The following is a 19,126-nucleotide window of genomic DNA, read 5'->3' on the forward strand; positions in this document are numbered from 1 at the left end:
ATCCATTCTACCATATCAGGTCAATGGTAAACGTTGGAATGGACAGATGTTCCGATGGATCCCTATTGCTGAACGATATTGCTATATTTTTATAAGCAGATTTCACTTTTTTCGTAAAGTAAATAATGTCAACGGAGTTAGCTAAAACCGTAGACATATAAAAAAATATTCCATGGGTTATATCCTGCATGAAATATTGAGCTTGAGAAATCAGTTTTTCTGTCCCGTTTAGTGACTCGTTGAAGCTTGTATCCGAGGTACCCATCAGAGATCCAGGAATCCATTCCCTCAGCCCACGGGCCAACATAATCGGAACGAACCAGACTGAGAACTATTAACTCGGCAAAATTGTTTACCAAATATTTGGTTAATGTTTCCTGCAACTACAACAATAACCACGGAGGCCACTAAATAGGCTAAACAATGGGGTACTCTTGATGAACCTGATGCGACGAAGCCTGAGACTCATCTTTCGGAAACTGTACTCTGGAGTTCATGAGATCTGCTGTACTGCTGTACTTCAACTACTAAAAACTGATTTCAATTGACGAAAACAAAATAGTTTTTTAGTTATTACAACGCGTTGGTACAACCTCCACCGTCGTCACGGTCAAGTTAATGAAATTATGACACAAGGTGCTGCACCATTCTCCAAATCTTGCCTCGTGCGATTTATTTTTGTTGACTCTCATCCGACCACCCTTGTATTTACGCTGCGCCACAATCTAAATTAACCATTCTTGCTTTAATATAACGTTTAACGTTAATTTAATCCAATAATCTGAATCAGAAGTGTGCAGCTTCTCGTGGCAAGTGTTAAACTTTCGACAAGTGAAATGTCTACTTTACATTTTTTGCTATTTTTTTACCTACAAGGATATGCACTGAGTTTAAGGTGAGCAAAGGAGCCAAAATAATCCTGACTACATTATTATTTTACTTCGTAGCCCTGAGCAGGAAGTAGATGCTTTGATACTGGCACGAGGTGGTTCCAAAGGTATACCAAATAAAAATCTGAAAGAACTCGGTGGAATTTCATTACTAGCACGTACGATAACTGTATTAAATAGCTCAGACTTATTTCAACACATTTGGGTATCGACGGACAGTGATGCAATAGTAGAGGAAGCTACTAAATGTAAGTCAGGAATTATTGAATTTAAAATAACCACATTAGTAGCTCATTAACCCGCTTATCAAATATCAAACTTCCAATTTGTATATGAAAGTTGGTGCGCTGGTACACAGGAGAGACCCAATCTATGCTCAGGACAATACTTCATCCTTGGAATCCGTTAAGGAATTCCTACAAAAACACGAAAATATCAATAGATTCGCGTTATTCCAATGTACTTCCATATTTTTGAAAAATCAATACATAAAGGATGCTCTGAACCGATTTAAGACGAAGGATTGCGTTTTTGCCGTTACCAGGTACCTTTATCAAAACATTTTTTATTTTTTAAATTACATAATTTACATTTTAGATCGTATAAATTGCGTTGGCAAATCCAAGCAGAAGAAGCTGTAGTGCCATTAAATTTCGATCCAGCTCGCAGACCACGGCGACAAGATTGGTCAGGTGAATTGATTGAAACAGGAATGTTTTATTTTTCCACAAGGCACTTGATAGAGGTGGAACAGAGATTTCAAAATGACAAGTAAGTACAACAACTATAATAATAATAATAACAGTTCTTTATAAGAATGTAACAAGGCGCTTCTCCGCATACCTCGTTTTTTGTTGGGTCATTAACGTGGATCCGGCTGCCATCGATGTTGTTGCCTTCCTGCAGTTAGTGTTAGCTACAATTCAAATGCTGGTACTTGCATTTGCCTTTAGGTCAAGCTTAGCTTCTGTCTTTTCACCGGTCTACTTAGAGCTCGTAGCATGCAGTTCTTTTTTTGGAACAAGTATATAGTACCTTCCGACTTCTCTGACGGAGCGCCGGACTTCTCTGTTGTTTTTGTTTTATATTTATTGCTCTACTGAAGTTACTTTATCTGCAACTCCAGTGCCGATGATCGCCTTTACCTCTAGATCAAACTTAACTTCTGTCTTTCCGACGGCTTTTTTAGAGCTCGACGAGAACTCAGTTCTTTTTTCGGAACAGCTAGTTAGATCCTCCCATATGACATAGCGGCTCTGTTGTTTTTTGTTCTCTTCTATTTATTTGTATTCATTCTTGGATCTTCGAGTGTAGGGGAAAGCAGGTCCGCTCGCCCCGCTACGCATGTAAAACTATCTGATCACGAAGGGCGTCAGATATCCGTAAGCTCCATTTGAGACTGATCAGTTTAAAAGCTTACAACCACGCTGATTCTCGACACAGTCGCATCATACCTTGATCAGGCTCTTCTTTGTACCCCATTCCATAGTAAGACCCTACCGTTAAATGCTGTGCTATTGAGGAACAACGAACACTTAAAGATGGGGTAGACCTTGGCTAGAAAGCTCCCGACTATATGGTGGACAGTTCTAGTCCGTAAGCGGATGCATGTAAATTTAAAGATATGACCAGTTACTGAAATGCTGCTTGAAACATCAACTACTTTTTGAATGTCCAAGTGAAAGTACAGTATGGATTTAGGTTAGGTTAGGTTATAAATACTACCGTTAGATGTCTATAACATTTGATTAGTTTCGATTATTTAAACTCGACTAGCGCATAAACAAATTATTCCATTTAAGTGTTCACACTATACTCGAATATCACTGGCATAGCCAGACCAGTAGTAAGCTTACCACAACCTAACCTCAATTCAATCTATTTTCATATTACTTATTCACAGATGTGGTGTAGTGGAAATCGACGCAGCTGACGCAATGGAGATCGACACATACACGGACCTTTTAATGGCCGAATGTCTGATGCAAAACAAAATGAGTTGTAAAAATTCAACAACCAATCCAAATCTGCATTGAGCATATTAGACAAATACTAATAAAAAATAAATGAAAAGCCAAATCAACTCATTTGAGTACTATAAAATATTTAAACATATTTTTTTATTAATATTATTATTATTATTTTTATTTATAAGCTTAAAGTAATAGTGTATAATAAATAATTTCATTTTCATGTATCGTCATATATATGTATGTACGTATTGTATGTATGTATGTATGCTGGTATGTTTGTCATGTAACGCTATTGTTATGGATATTTACATATTGTATGCAACATAAATGGGATCAAGTTGATCAGCCAAAAAGCCATCACGTAAATGCATTCGTTGTTTCTCGCCACGACTATTGATGGGCACAACGCCTGTGAAATGGTGGAGAATTGCATATGAATTATTATAAAAGTTGATATGGAATTTTGGAAAAAAAAATCAGAAAAAATATATTTTTGCACATTTTATGAGAGACTTACCTGGATCGACTACTACGACAACGCCAACAATCAGTTGGTGCTCTTCTAAGACTGTATTAGTTACTAATGGTACCAAGTCTAATGCTTCGGATTCATTGCCATCCAGCTCAACAACAACAACCAATAAATTGGTCCAGGTGAAAACGGCACTGTATTAGATTAATAAAAATAATAATAATTTAAAATATATAATAAAAATAAATGAAAAATAAAAAAATAATTAAAAAAAATAAGAAATAAAAAATAATTATTTATTTTGCACACAAATATACTACTTTCACACAAACATACCACTCAGCGATTTTCTTATGACACCTCAACACCGAATTCTCTATATCAATGGGATGATAATTCATGCCACGCAATGTAATCACTTCATCCAGAGCGCCCACCACATAAACTGCGTCGTGTAGTTCCTGATCGTTGACATTGCTTATGGTGCTCGGATCACCGCTAATGCTGGGCGCTTGCGGTCCCGTCGACATCGCCGAGAAATTCAAGTGTAACTGACTCATTGAATTGAGCGATTCATTGTCACTGTCACGACTGGCCACACTGGGCGTGGTTTCGTCTAAAATCGAAACGGCTTGCGAGCATTCGGTGCGTCGCAAGAAGCCCAAATAGCCAGTACGTGCGTAGACTTCGGTTGTTGCGCCGGTCACTAGTTTCGCATTGAAGTGATCATTGTAATCCGTTTCATCGCCATAAATAGTGAAGTAGCCATTGGCGTTGTGTGGTGATTGCACCTGGAAATTATTAAAAGCATATTTTTAAATATTTCAAAACACTCATTTTTGCAAGTTGCCAAGTAAACTCACCCAAATTTCACCCAAATGCGAATCGCCACAGTGTCCCTTCGTCTCCGGATTGGCAATAATCACCTTGACACCGGGCAACAGTTTGCCCGATTCGATCAGACACAACGAATTCGGTGCACCGCGCTCCACCAGCGCCACGCGGTTATTGCGCAACGCACGCAAATCCACATAGACCTGTGCGCTCTCCGCCGAGCTAGCGCCTTGTACGCAAATGGCTGGATTGACACGACAACCGAACGAGGTGGAAACACAGCGTGTATTCAAGCCGAGCGCTTGGAAGAGTTTACAAAATTGTTGTGTCAATTGTACGCGCGGACGCTCTTCAGCCACCACGACGCATGTGCGCACGCAACGCAAGTCGACGTTACGTTGCTTGAGCATCGGTATCGAATTGCTGAGCGCTTTGGTGCACAGCTCGATGACGCCGTACGAACAGAAGGTGTCGCGCACACGATAATGCGAGAGTGTTGATAGCCATAGACTGGGATTCGTTTCGACCTCGTAGGGTGCAATGAGTATCGAATGATGACCGCTATACACACCAATTAAGGTCCACATAGCGAAGCCTAGACCACAATAGGGATCTAGGCAGAGTGCAACGTGACGAGAAGGATATAATTCGCAGGCTAATTTCAAGCTTGCGCAGAGACTAGAGAGAGAACTGTTAGTGCGAAAAAAAATAATATTAATAGAGTTAGTGATATATTTCTATACAAATATTTTTTGACGGTTGCAAATATTAAAGGTTTTATATTAAATTCAAATTCAACACTAGCTTACCGATGTGTAATGTTAACACCACTTAAGCGTCCACAAGTGGATACACTAAAGTCCAAGTATGCCGTCGAGTCTAACGGTGCATTCGCAATTGACATTAATTTCCGTTTTGGATTGTCATCAATATCCAATATTGGTGGCCAAGTCTTCGGATCAATGGAGGCAGATGCTTCACGTGATTTTAGCAATTTTATAATCGGTTGTATAGACAGCACAATAACACTCTTGGAGACATCAACAATCATGCGTACAGTTGGTAGGGTCGTTATAAGATTCTGTGGATGTGGTGGTCTTATAGTAATTGGTATAGCAGCCAAATAGAGACAACCATAGAATGCGCACAATAAATCCAAGCCGGGTGGAAATATTAGAGCTTAAATTGGGTTAAATCAAGAAAGGTAAGGTTATTTTAGTTTTGACGAAGGCTAACTCTCTGTATCTAACATACATATATCTAAAATTATATATAATACATGACCAATTGCTTAAAATTACCTATATGTTATTTTTGCGGCCTAACTTGTGAAGTCTTCAACATTTTGAAATTAATTTCTAACTTAAGCTCAAAATAGTTTAATTTCAAAACTTACCAACATGATCGCCGGGTTCAATACGCCCTCGTTCCTGCAAAAGAGCTGCTATTTTCTCAGCTCGTTTGTGCAATTCGGAGCATGTCAAAGTCTTTGCGATAGCACCTTTAAAAGGAATATATATATAATATAAATAATTTAATAATGAATATATATATTTTAAAAGTCTACATATTATTTTTTTTTAAAGAAATTATTGACTGCTTCAAAAGTTTGATATATATAGTTATGTTCATATTAATAGCAGAGACATTTATCATATGTTTTAATGTATAATCTGGATCTATGAAGTTGCTTAAACTGAGAAATAAACTCACATCACGAGGCCCACAACAACGGAAAGACGAAAAAACTGCCCAAAAAGTCATTGAATTTGTTAGAAGGCACCCAAATATAAGCTCTCAGAAAGTTAGAAGGAGTTCAATTATAATAAGAGTATAGGGATGGGGACATATGTAGAAGTTCACGCAAGTGAGGAAAGTTTCTGATTGTCATTCACTTGGGAGTGACCAGGAACAATTATATTGCATATGCCTCAAGCAGCTCACGACTTCCGGTTTTAGACAAGTATCCTCTGGGCAGCCAACAGACATCCGTTTGAAGGCGAAGCCAGCTTCTGAGGTTGTGCATAGGGTTTAGGACCCACCACATTTAAAAAAACCTCCCCAATGAAATTTGAAATATCTAATAAAATTTCAAAAAGGGGCCTTTCAAAAGGACGAATAACACGAAGCTTACCAAGAGGTGTATATAGAATTTCTTTAAAGGCAACAAGCTTATTCCCGTGGCTTAAAACTCATCGAAAATGTGTGTGAGAGATATCGCGTGATACATTTTCAAGGCTCCAATAGGACGGTGCCATAAGCCACACAGCGAATGTCACAATCGATTTATTGAAAACCAAGTTAGGTGAACGTATTATCTCACGAAATGGCCGAGTCAGTTTGCTGCCTCGGTCGTGCGATTTGACGCCGTTAGACAATTTCCTGTTGGGCTACGTCAAGTCATTGGTCTATGCCAACAAGCCAGTGATGATTGATGAACTTTGTACGAATATCAATACGAATCGGCCGATATATGTATGCTTGAAAACTGTCGAAAATTGGGTTTAGCGTCTGGACTTCTGCAAGCGTTTTCATGGTGGCCATGCAAAAGAAATTGAGTTCCATACATAATGGCATGGAATGTACTTTCACAGAAATAAAGAATTTCATTAATATCAATATAAACGGATAATTCATATTTTTTATTTGAATATTTTGAATAGAGTTTTTGGTTACTATAGTATCAGAGAAGCGAAATACTATAAATAAGTGTATCCATTATTCGAAAAATAATACCGTTTCAATACAGTGTACGCGCCTACATATAAAAAAAAGTTGCCTACTTTTAGGTGTAAATGTTTCTAACAAATTTAAAATTTAAATTTTTAATTTCAAAACCATTTTCATATGCAATTAAAATTTAAAAAATAATAATTATACTGAAAATGCTTTACATTCCATTAGTCACATACAGTTCCAATGTTAAAACTCACCTTTCGAATTCAATAACGTAAAAATGATATGATCCGGTGAGGTATTAGCACGCCAACGCAACACGCCAGTTATTAATTGATGCTGAAATTGTAGTGAAATTATTAAGAGAGTTTTCAACGAAATAATACTTTTTTCTATTACACACTACTGTGCGACTTACCTTACGTTCATTCTCCTCGGACAGGCCGATGTCCCGTCCTTGCGCGATGGCTAAACGGTTGCCCTGCACTAAATTCCCAACCATCACTGAGGCGGGTCCAACAGACGTGTCTGTAATACCACATCCAGATGAGCTTATTTTTGCAGTTGCAGTTTGCACACCTTTTTGATGTTAGTACATTTTTTTTGTTTTTGATTTTTTTTATTGGATTTAGATTGTAACAATTTCATTCATATCAACCAATTCGTTATTTATACATATGCATGATGAATAATAAGTTACAGTGTAACATTGCAGTATTATTATTTATAATTATTATGTTGTTCAAACAAACATAAACATATATATTGTTTCGTGTTAATCATAGCAATAGTAGCAGTAGCAGTAGTGGTAGTGGTAATGGTAGTAGTAGTAGAAGTGTAGTTTGGTGGTTGGTTATGTTTTCAAGTGTGTACAATGTTGATTATGGTTGCATCAAAGTAATGGTTTCGAAAAGAGGCAGCATAATGAAGAAAAGAAAAATAATTACAATTTTTTTTATAATAATAATAAAAGCATTTGTTAAGACAATTATGTTTTTGATTGTTCTGCTTCTTCTTTGTTGTCTTTGTTGTTTAATATACACAGTAAAATTAATGAAATGATTGCGAATATGACAATAAACCGATGAGAATGAGAATACATATAATAACATAGTAGATGAACAATTCGTTTAAATGCAGCAGCAACCAAGTCATAAAATTAATGACGTAAACAATTTAGAAGACACAAATCACATAGAAAACTTTAGTGTAAGTACAACAAACACATGTGCATACATACATATGTACATACTCAGTGTATTGTTTGGTTAATATGTAATGCTTGTTGTTGTTGTTTTTGCAGAGTTTTAGAAGCGTTTTACCGAAAATTTCCGTAAAGTTTCAAAGGCGTTTAGAAAAATTAGACCAAAATATTATTATAATAGCATAAGTGTAATGTTTAAAAGTTGCAAAACAAAAAGACTGAGTTTTCGTTGTTAAAAGAAAAAATTATTTCAAAAAACACTAAAAAAAAATCGATATTTGTTGGGTTCAAAATTACTTTATTGCCAAAAATATTAACGTGACACGAGTTCGATTTTTGCACTGAGAATAAAAAATATACAAAAAAAGTTCTGACAAGGCATGAAAATCGAGCTAACGAATCAGTTAAAATTTAGATTAATATAGGTAAAAATTACAATTACGTTTATTACAATCTATGTACCTACATTAAAAATGAAAATTCTTGTTGAAAAACTGAAAAATTAGAAAAAAAATTGCAACAAGTATGGCCGTGAAAAAAACTGCCTAGCAAAACAGGGCTCTAATGGACTTGAAAAAATAAGATTCTTCCAATGCCAAATTAAATTAATAGAAACAAAAAAGGTTAAAAATCACAAAATTTAGTCTTTAAATAGAAATTAAATTTGTACGCGTACAATAAAAATAAAAATAAAAAATAGAAGCAGAAAATATACAGCTATGGACAAACTAATAGGATCATATTTTTTAAAAAGGTAGATTGCCTTAAATTCTAAGGCTATTGAATTCCTTGGTGAAATTATTAGTGGACATCGTAGTTCTAAGAAACACTTAGTTAGCAACATTTGAAACTAACGTTATTTTTTATAAATGCTAAAAATCATTCAAACGCAATATAACGCGACAAAATATACATTGTAATTGTAATTGATAGTTGCATTATGGTGTATAGGTGTTTTTCCTGGCCTGGCGTTGGGTCAATATTTTCAATTAAGAAAATTATAGACAAACACCTTTATGTTCAAATACTTGAAGATAATATGTTAACTTGTGCTGAGTGTAAAATGCCTTTAAAATGGGTATATCAGTAAGACAATGGCCCCAAACACACCCTACCAATCGTTTTTGGTCAATATTGTTGATGTTATCATGTAAGTAATAGCTATATATTATTCTACAAAATATTAATTGTAAAACATATTCCACATAATAATAATATTAATTATGCGTTTTAGCATCTTTTGGCTTTGGTCCTATTTTTATATTTGAAGCGACTAAACATTTTTTTAAATTATGTGAAAAGCAAATTTTTAATTTTCATTTAAGATTTCAATTTCATAAACAGTGAAGAATACGATTAATTATTATATTAATTAATTAATTCGTTTTAAAGGTTATTTTGGCCTTAGCACAATCTGAGTGCGTGACCCTATTGTTTTGTACATAACTGTATTTCTATTATTTCTGTATTAAAATTCGGGTAGAAAATTGTTTTCTTCTACTGAAATTCGTCAACAAAAACAAATTTTGTTGAAGATTATAAATCTATAGATATAAAAGAGTGCGTATACATTTTTAATTTTTATTTTTGCAAATAATAAAGTGTAAATATTCTTACTTAAGTTGCTTTTACAATCAGTTATTATATATATTTTTATTTTTTAGTCGAAATTAAATTATAAAAACTTGAAAAACTATATAAGTAACGAAAAAATTTAATAAATTGTGTAATTTAATATTAATTTTATAAAAACTTTGCCGATCTAAAACGCAAATATCGATTTTTGAAATGGCCAAATTTTAATGTTGAACAACCCTCCTTTCATATAATATATACACACATTAAACCAATGCAATGTGTAATGCGCAAGTTTAACTTTCACCACAGTTGATATGTCTGTATATATGTACGTTTGTGTGTGACTTTGTTTAGTAGCGTGTTACTCGTGCCCAAATAAATAATCTCTAAAGTAAAACAAAGAACGGTATATAAGTAAATATTAAGTATGCTCCACTTAAATACTCGGAAGGATTTCTTAAATTAAAAAACGGGATATTAGAATATGGTTCACATATCTATTTCTCTGCCTAAACTTTTATCAGACTGTCACTGGTAAAATGTCAAATGACACAACAGTTGCTTTTTTGTTTACATTTGAGACAAAAATGTATTTAAAAAAATAAAAATTTATTTAAACAAATTTAAAGTTTATCCAAATAATTTAAATATTTATAAAAAATAAAAATTTTATTTAAAAGATAAAAAATGTATAAACAAAAATTTCAAAATTAAAAAAAAAATAAAAATTTTCAAAATATATAAAAAAAATTAAAATTTATAAAAAAAATAAACATTTATTTAAAAAAAAAATTAAGAATTTATTAAAAGTTTTTAAAAAGTAATATCTTTTGAAGCTTTTCAAATTTTCTATAATCACTTGTCCCTCCAAGCAGTCTAATTAGCAATTTTTGTAAAAGTATTCTTGAAGCTAATTCTACCGGACATTTAATACTTAACCAATGCCAACTACATATAATACTCAAATGTTTTGGGCACAAAGCAATTGTTGGCAGTTGTTTTAGTATGTGAAACATTAGCGTAGTGTTGTTGTTGGTATGTAATTTTCTGTTTCTATTATATTGAGTGCCTAAAAAAAGAGGTTCTGTACTCGCACCAGCAAAAAACTCACCTTGATGTATTTCACGCGGTTTTGGTAGATTAGTTACGCATGTGTGTGGACACATTAGCACATTAGCCGGGTGCAGTGAACCCTCTAGGAAGCGACGACGCGCCTCGCACAAATGTATGCCGCCCAAGGGAGTTTTCGGTAAATGATTTGGTGGCACGAGCGCTAAGCAGTATATGCCCACTTGATGTATGGAATCGACAGCTTGTAACACGCGTGACATCCATTGGAAACTCTCCTCTTCGGAACAATCTGGACGCTGCTCGGCTATAACACAAACACGTTCATCGCGCAATACTTTAATACTGAAGACGGCAATGCGACCGCGATATATGAAACGCATAGGTTCCACAGCTAATACTGTTGCGATAATATCGTCCGCATTATGCTTCCTGCCCGTTACAGTCATTAAACCGTCGCGTGAACCGCACACGAACACCAAACCGCCCGGTCCGAGAAAACCGAGCAGACCCGAACGCACATAATACTCATCACTGATCGGTTTAAATGTAGATTCATCTTTTGTGGTGTCTGGATCTTCGAGTAGTGGTTGAACTTTGAATGTCGTATTGGTGAGACCGTCTAAACCGTAATAGGCGATACCCGTTGAACCGCTGGTCACACAAATTTCACCAACTTGATCCGTTTTACACAGCACTGGTAGGCCCTCCGAACGCACAACCACCATTTGTGCAGCGGGCATCACTTGTCCGCAATCCTGGAGTGTCAGTGATGTGAGCGAGTCTTCACTATCTACACGCACCACACCATGTGATAAAGCTGCCATCGATAAGACACCACGCCCAGTTGCTGATTGACTAAAACCGGTGGAAGAGCGTCCAGGTCGACGCAGCGACACTGTAAACACTTCAGAACTACTGGCACATGGACAGATCGCATCCGAACGCAATCCCTTCGATTGGAAAACATTTAAGAATTGATCACACGATGAAAGCGACCATGGATTAGCGCCATCGGCAACAAGTAGCATACGCAGCGATGACAAAGAGATGTCTTTGTGATCTTTCGTAGCCAATAGACCCCAATGCAAGTCACGACTCTTCACCAGACAACAGGAAGCACGATGTTTGGTGATCAGTTGCATCCATGATGAGGGACGCAATTTCATCAAAGCATAAGGTATGAATAGCACATGCATGCCATTCAACACTGAGGTGAGTACAGCGTGCCACAAGCCAACTTCACGCTTAAAATCCAACACACAAACTATGGTTTCACCTTCGGTGTAGTGGCAAGCCATGGTGAGCGCACGACAATGATTCATCATGGCCAAACGAGTAACGGTGACACCTTAGTGGGAGAAAATAAAAAATAAATATTTACGGTTATGCTATTAAAAAATTCAAGTCAAAAACTCTACACAGCGCTATCGATAACACTATACGGTCAAATCGACTTTTTTGAGGTATTTGGATTTGGGTATTGGAGAAAACTAATATTTTCCGGGAGATTGAATCATAAGTAAAAAAATTGTATTCTGGAAGTTTCGAAGTTGGGCACCAAAATTGAAATATTTGGAACGTCGACTTCGAAAAAAAGCTTTTTAGTTACTAAAAATCTAAAAAATGGATATAATCTACATTTTTCTTTTAATTCGATGGTGTATAAAATTTTTCGGTCAAGATTATATGATAGATGCTATGAAGGGTCAAACATTTATCTTCGAATAAAATTTTGTATCGAGAAATACTGAATCCCTTATAACATCTGTCATATAAGAAACTTACGAAAAAGTTGCATATATTCTGTAATAAGTAATATTTTTTTTTAAATTCCTTTATTCGAAATTCGAATTTGGACTCTTAACTTCGAATATCGAATATATATATTTTTTACGTATGACTCAATCTCCCGGCAAAATTAGTTTGGTCCAATACCCAGCCGAGTGTTTTACAGTGTAATTACTACTCCTACTGCAAGGTACACTTTCTTCCACAACAACCCCTTTCATACGTACCCATCACACTGCCCTCCTTATCGGTTGTATACTCAATGTAGGCTGTGGCCGAGTCCTCAATACGTATGTTGCCAACATTGAAGTCTTTTGGTGGTTTTGGCAGATGTTCTGTTACAAACCACTGTAGCCGTGGCCAGCCTTTCAACTTGGCTATCTCACCCGTGGCGGATTTTGGTAAACCCTTCAAGCAGGCCTCAGAAGTCAACGCCACCGTGATGCCGCATGAACTAAGCAGAAAGCCGACTTGTTGTGGCGGTGTATCAGAGCTGGAGAGCGGCAACTCGATTGGCAATGGTACAAGACCACGAAACATGCAGCCATACCAAGCGGTAATGAAACTGTAAATTTAAACTATTACAACAATTACAATTAAATGTTAAATAATTAAAACCTCAATGGATCGTTGTTGGGGTAAACCAAAGCCACACGATCGCCGGGCTTCAGTGTAATCTGTTCGGGGCCCTTACTGAAGATTTTCGTTGATAATGCATAAGCGATTTTTTGTGCGCGTGACAACAGTTTGCCATATGTTAATGTCGTGGTGATCTTACCATTTGGATCTAGTACTGTCGCCATTGGCGATTTAAATGAATTGGCGCCATAACGTTGCAGTGCCGCCTCCAGCGAGCGTGGCAAGCCCGCTGCGACGGCCAATTGTTCACCTTGCACAGCAGTCATAATACTACCTTCGGGCTTCGGTGCGTTTGGATCTTTGGGATTGGCGGCGATTTCGAGTTCGATATCGTTATCTTCGTAAAATTCGGGCAATGGGCGTCGCTTGGGACGTTTCAGTGTATTGAGCAGTTGCTGAATTTTGGCTGATACCTTCCAACGGCCGTTCGTATCCGATTCGCCAAGATCGGTCTGCGAGACATTCACATAGCGCGTCACACGATCTGCGGCATGGCGTGTATTATTGAATTGTGTAATATCCGGTGCGGCATCTGTAATATTAAATTTTATTGGAAATTAGTTTACACAATAAATATTATGAGTAAAATGATTTTTTTGTTTTTGTAATTTATTTACATGGCTTGTGCTTCTCTTTGCTATTAGTGAAATCAGTATTTTCTTTCATATAAGCAGTTGGTGGCGACTCCGTGCTGGAAGTGTCTGAAGTTGGCTGTGTAAACGAAAAAATATTAAATTATTTCAAAATTTAGAAATTTCAATAATTCGATTTACCAGTGGTGGTAAATTCTGCGGTGGTCGCCGTTCAGGGTACTTATGCTTATTTTGTGCACCGCCCATTGATGAGTCTCGTATGGGTGGTTTAATAATTGGCTCCATAATATTGCTAACGTGATCACGTGGATAATTGTACTCCTTGTCGGGAGAAATTGTTTCCTCAGGAATGGATTCTTCATCAGTTGATGAATCTAAATATAATATATTAAATAAAATGAAAATATTTGTTGTATTTATTTGTTGTAAGATCCTGTGCAATCTGCAACCGCTCACCAATATCATCATTATTGCGGTCCGGACTTCGATTGAGCACAGAACTTCTCTTCGATGGCATTGGCAAACTAGGCTTCGGGCGAGTTTTCAGTGCAGCAAGCGCTTGTTGCACAGCCTCTTGTCGCACTTCTAAACATACATTTTCGACAAGTATATCAGCTTGGTTATTGCCTCCATACTGTGGACTATGTGAAATAACTTACCGGAATGATAACGTTTCTCATTGTGTGTAATCTTTCGCTGTGTACGTCGTTGTCTACTATGTTGATGGCCTGACTCAGATCTCTCTATGTGGCCACTACCACTGCCACCACCACCTCCACCACTACTGCCCATCGAATGGTGGCTACTTTCTGACTTTTTAGATGCATTGGAATGTCTTTGATGAGATGATGGTAGCGATGGAACTTCAGTTACATAACTGTATCCCTCACTCGATACTAAGGCTCCGTCTTTCACAGTCTTTGGATTTTGCGGTTGCGGCGTTTTAATATTATAGTAAGGAGGCATGGGTTTGTCACACTTATCCGCATCTTTCAGCACCTCATTTCCTAGTTTAGAAAATAACAGAAAAATAGAAAATTATAATAAAAACATTGTTAATTGCAAAAATTAATTTTTATAAAAATTATTTTTGTGATGTTTAATATATTTCACCTAATAATTTTAATTAATTTTTTATATTGTATTAAATTTATCACAACTTTATTTAATTTTAACTTGTTAACTTGTCGTCTAGATTTTTTATAACTTACTATGAGCAACAACAATGTTTCCGAATTTATTTGTGTCCAATATGTATTAAACAAAAACATATCAAAACAACAAATAATTAAATAAGGAAATACATACAATTATATATGTAAGTTTCTTACTACGCTTTATTAACCATTTATATTAAAAAACGATAGTGTTATTGAAGCTTAATCATATATTAAGCGCTTAATTGTGTACTAGATTCTCAAAGATGTATAATTTAAAACAAAAATATACTTGTGTACATGTAGTTATGAGAACAAATAGTCAAATAGTGTGAGTGTTCAATGTAGTATTAGATATTTTAAAGTGACTCATTGAAATATAAAAAATAACTTCAATTCAGCTGATTACTTAAACATTTCAAGCTATCTTTTTTCATTATTAGGAAAAAGTCTCACCTTCATTTGTCGGTATTAAAAACGGTTGAAGCAATTTTGCTCGCTTCTTTTCATATCCCTTTTGTGTTATGTCGCCTGAAAAAGTAAGCATTTATAAATCAAAGTAAATAAAAAGTTACAAAGTTATATGTATGTATGTACATGCATATGTGTATACATGTATGTAGTTAAAACGAAAGCTAAGACGCCGGTTCTAATGTCGAAGCATAAAAAATAAATCAATTGGCTTATTTAATCTCGTCCATGCATGTAAATATACATGTACGTACACTAGATTACGAAAACATATAGATATGTATCACAGCCGATATGTATACATAATAGGAGACTTGATTAACATGGTACGCATATCACACCAAGTAGACAAAAGAGCAATTGAATGCACTCCTATTAGGGCATATATTTACATACATACATATAGGAATATAAGTAATATAGCAGTTCATGTAAAGGAAAAAATAGTCAACAAACCTTCAGATAACTCCAAATCTAACTCAGCTAACTTTTCTCGTACATCAGCAGGAAGCGCTGCGAAATTTTCCAACAAATTCGCAGACATTTCTGCAATATTTATCTCTATTTTTCTTTGTACCGTTTTTTTAGTTTTGTCGTATCCCACCCTTAAAGTTACAGGACGTAGTCCTGTCGACAAAATTTACCTATCGTATTATTCACTTGATAGCGATTTCTCTCGACAAAACCACTTTGCACATAATCACAATGATTTGCACGTTTTATGACCACAAAATTACTATTGTACACAAAAATTATTAAATTTTTTTCACTGCCATACAACCACAATACACAAGCTCTGTAAAATTCTTGTCAGTTTTAAATCCTAGGTACATAAAATATCATTCATATCCACACAAATACTCTCGTAGACGGAGCAATTGGACATTGGTTGCCCAACCCCGATGATTCAACTTGGACACAGAAAACACATGCAGTAATTATTCAAAACTCTTTACTGTTATACGTTTATACACATAACTCTTTATGGATAAATGCTCCACTTTCATTTATTACTTTGTAACAACGAACTATATTAAATTTTATATAAAAGGAATTAATCGAAGTAGCACGAACTTCGCCTTTTTGACACAAAACAAATTGACATTGTTGCCAATCAACTGTTATTGAAATCCCCCAACATATACAGGGTTGTTAAAGCTTTCTTTATCGTAAAAATCAGTTGTGCGTATTTGTCATTCCGAATTGAAGCACGTTATCGTATTATACAGTGATCAGCTGCACCAACGATCTAGTATTTACACGTATTGCATAGAGCTGAACAAGAGTATTGCAGACGGCGAATACGTTCCTTATCAAAGTGTGTAGAAAGCGTTCCTTATCAAGTCATAGAATAGCATAGAAAGCGTGACTATTGACAGTTTGACAGTACATTTTGCAGCACAAAAAATTTATCACGTACATTTTATCGTTCTTGAAGACTCATCGTATTTTGTGTCTCTAACTGTTATACGGTTGATTAAACATATGTTGCTGTCTCTTGTATAGTTTTATTACAGTTATAACTAAATTGTTGTCTTCAGCCAGGCTACAAAATGCATTATGGAATTTCTGAAGGCCATTTATCCTTCGTAGTATTTATGCCCTTTCACTTTCAGATAAAGCTGGATATAATGGCGTTTTCCAGGTAAAAGTATCGAATATTACTTATGTAAATAGTTTTCCAACGAAAAGAAGCATTCATGGAGATAAGGAACACATCTTATGTTTATTGAGAAATATTAAAATTATCTTTGTCGTTTTATAATTATCTTTAGTAGAAAATACTTTTTAGTAATTTTTAAAATTTATTTTAAAAGCATTTTCAAATCATAATTAAAAACAAGTAAGGAAAGGCTAAGTTCGGGTGCAACCGAACATTTTATGCTCTCGCAATTTATTGCTATATTTTTATTAATTTGACTCATATATTCGGCATAAAGTCCAATAGAAAAAGGAAAATCATCATATATAATATATAGGCTGAGATAATTTCTGAACCGATTTCACTAATTTTCACCACCAACATACATTATATCTAAGGTTATATATCATATATTAACCGATTTATAAGCTATTAAGCCCATCGTATTTTTGGAAATCCTATAATAGCTATATGAGAGCTAGGGGAAGTTTTGACCAGATTTTAACCATTTCTGGTACAGAGACACGCTATTAGAAGAAAAAGATTTCCTCTGAATTAAATTAAAATATCTGAGAGATTTACCGATATTTACGGTGAAAAATTATTCTAAAGTACTGAGTTCTTTATATTCGATATCAGGAGCAATGAAAAGTTATAGGAAAAGTTATATTATAGTATAGATCATATACAGTATTTGGTACAGTACAGGTTTATTGCGCTATCGTCATTAGTTCCTTATGTACATATTATAAAGTGAAGATATGAGATGGAATTCAAAATTGAGTTATATGGGAAGTAGTCGTGGTTGTGAACCGATTTCATCAATTTTCCACAGGTGTCATCGGGTGTAAAGAACATATTATGTACCGAATTTCATTGTAATCGGTGGAGTAGTTCCTGAGATAAGGGTTTTGACCATTAAGTGGGCGATGCCACGAACATTTTCCATTTTGTAAAAGAAGTGCAGCTTCCTTCTGCCTTCCATAACTCGAGCTTCTGTAACTTGAAGATGTCCATAACTCGATTGCTTGAATTGGAAATAGCCTATAGAAATCGATCTTTTCAACCAGGGCATAAAACAAAATTTAAAATTTTACTATCGAGACAGAATTTTAAAAGAGTTCCTATGTCGTATGGATGTTAACAAAAAATATGATATTACACTTATGGATGACATAAATCATGAGAGCAAACTCCAACAAACAAAATTACAAAATATATGTTTTAGTGTATAGCAAAACGAAGTAAATAAGTAAAACTGTGTATAAATCTATATTTTACAGCTTTTTTAACAATTGTATATTATAATGAAAACTTCTATAACTCGAAGTCTCTCTAACTCGATTTTTTTGTGGATTATTGTAATTCAGTTCAGGTAAGTTCAACTGTATATCAAAACTAAATAATTTAAATCTACCCACTCTTTTTATCATGATTTGTAGTTAATAGTTATTCACACAAAATAACTGCTTTATATGCTATTCACCGCGATTTTCACTATGGTGAAAACAGCCAAAAATCGTACGTATAAGGGTCATATAACATTTAGTTACTACTTGCTTACAACGCTGCGTGTTAAACAGGGTTGCTACACTTCTGAGCCGTTGCTACTACTCTAAAAAATTGTACTTAGTAGTGAATTAAAGTACTCTATAAGACTAATATTTTATTAAAAACGTACTAATTCAGTTTGGGCGTATTTTAAATGTTAAAAAATTTACTTTATGTAACAAACTAATAAAGTTTAACAAAACTAATAAAGGAACATAACTGAATAGTTGGTTATTCAATTATAACTATTAATGGAAGATAACTGAATATTTGGATTTTCAGCTATATTGCAACATTGGAGCCTTCTTCGACGTAGAATAATAATCATTATCAGTTTATTTATAAGGAATTGTTTTATCTGCATAAGCTTAAAGTTGCATATTTCAAGAATTGTGTTTTTAGTCATTAGTACGATAAATGAATCGAATGTGTATTTTGTCACGTATTTTAGGGTTGCTTGAAACTTCCTTTTCCATGGGAAATGAAGTGGTAGTGTACTAGCGTACTATTTGCTGCGGGTTGCATTTTATGTATACAGTTTTCATTGGAAAGCCATTGGAAATGGTAGGAAAATTGTTCATACGAAG

The 19,126-nt window shown here is 35.0% G+C and overlaps 2 protein-coding genes across 3 annotated transcripts; one reads left to right on the top strand and one right to left on the bottom strand.

Annotated features, from left to right (window-relative positions):
* The first annotated feature begins 127 nt into the window (after window positions 1-127).
* Window positions 128-3,001, top strand: LOC105216902 (N-acylneuraminate cytidylyltransferase). Its single transcript, XM_011191656.3, has 5 exons — window positions 128-895; window positions 948-1,138; window positions 1,230-1,434; window positions 1,488-1,661; window positions 2,794-3,001. Exons 1-5 carry the CDS (start codon window positions 837-839, stop codon window positions 2,924-2,926), a joined length of 762 nt encoding a protein of 253 aa, XP_011189958.1. The 5' UTR covers window positions 128-836; the 3' UTR covers window positions 2,927-3,001.
* On the bottom strand, window positions 2,975-16,462 carry LOC105216912 (disco-interacting protein 2). 2 transcript variants are annotated; one of them, XM_011191676.3, is made up of 17 exons: window positions 15,803-16,462; window positions 15,332-15,406; window positions 14,378-14,725; window positions 14,175-14,303; window positions 13,899-14,092; window positions 13,743-13,836; window positions 13,105-13,657; window positions 12,714-13,051; window positions 10,739-12,046; window positions 7,264-7,373; window positions 7,103-7,184; window positions 5,566-5,670; window positions 4,979-5,348; window positions 4,199-4,859; window positions 3,672-4,126; window positions 3,381-3,529; window positions 2,975-3,272 (listed from the first exon to the last, which is right to left on the bottom strand). In XM_011191676.3, the coding sequence occupies exons 1-17, from the start codon at window positions 15,888-15,890 to the stop codon at window positions 3,169-3,171; spliced, it is 5,163 nt and encodes a 1,720-aa protein (XP_011189978.1). In that variant the 5' UTR covers window positions 15,891-16,462; the 3' UTR covers window positions 2,975-3,168. The 2 variants fall into 2 exon arrangements, with proteins under 2 accessions (XP_011189978.1, XP_011189970.1); XM_011191668.3 differs by having other exon boundaries at window positions 7,264-7,424.
* Between the last annotated feature and the right edge of the window lie 2,664 nt (window positions 16,463-19,126).

This window comes from Zeugodacus cucurbitae, chromosome 4, assembly GCF_028554725.1.
Source record: "Zeugodacus cucurbitae isolate PBARC_wt_2022May chromosome 4, idZeuCucr1.2, whole genome shotgun sequence".
Classification (NCBI taxonomy): Eukaryota; Metazoa; Arthropoda; class Insecta; order Diptera; family Tephritidae; genus Zeugodacus; species Zeugodacus cucurbitae.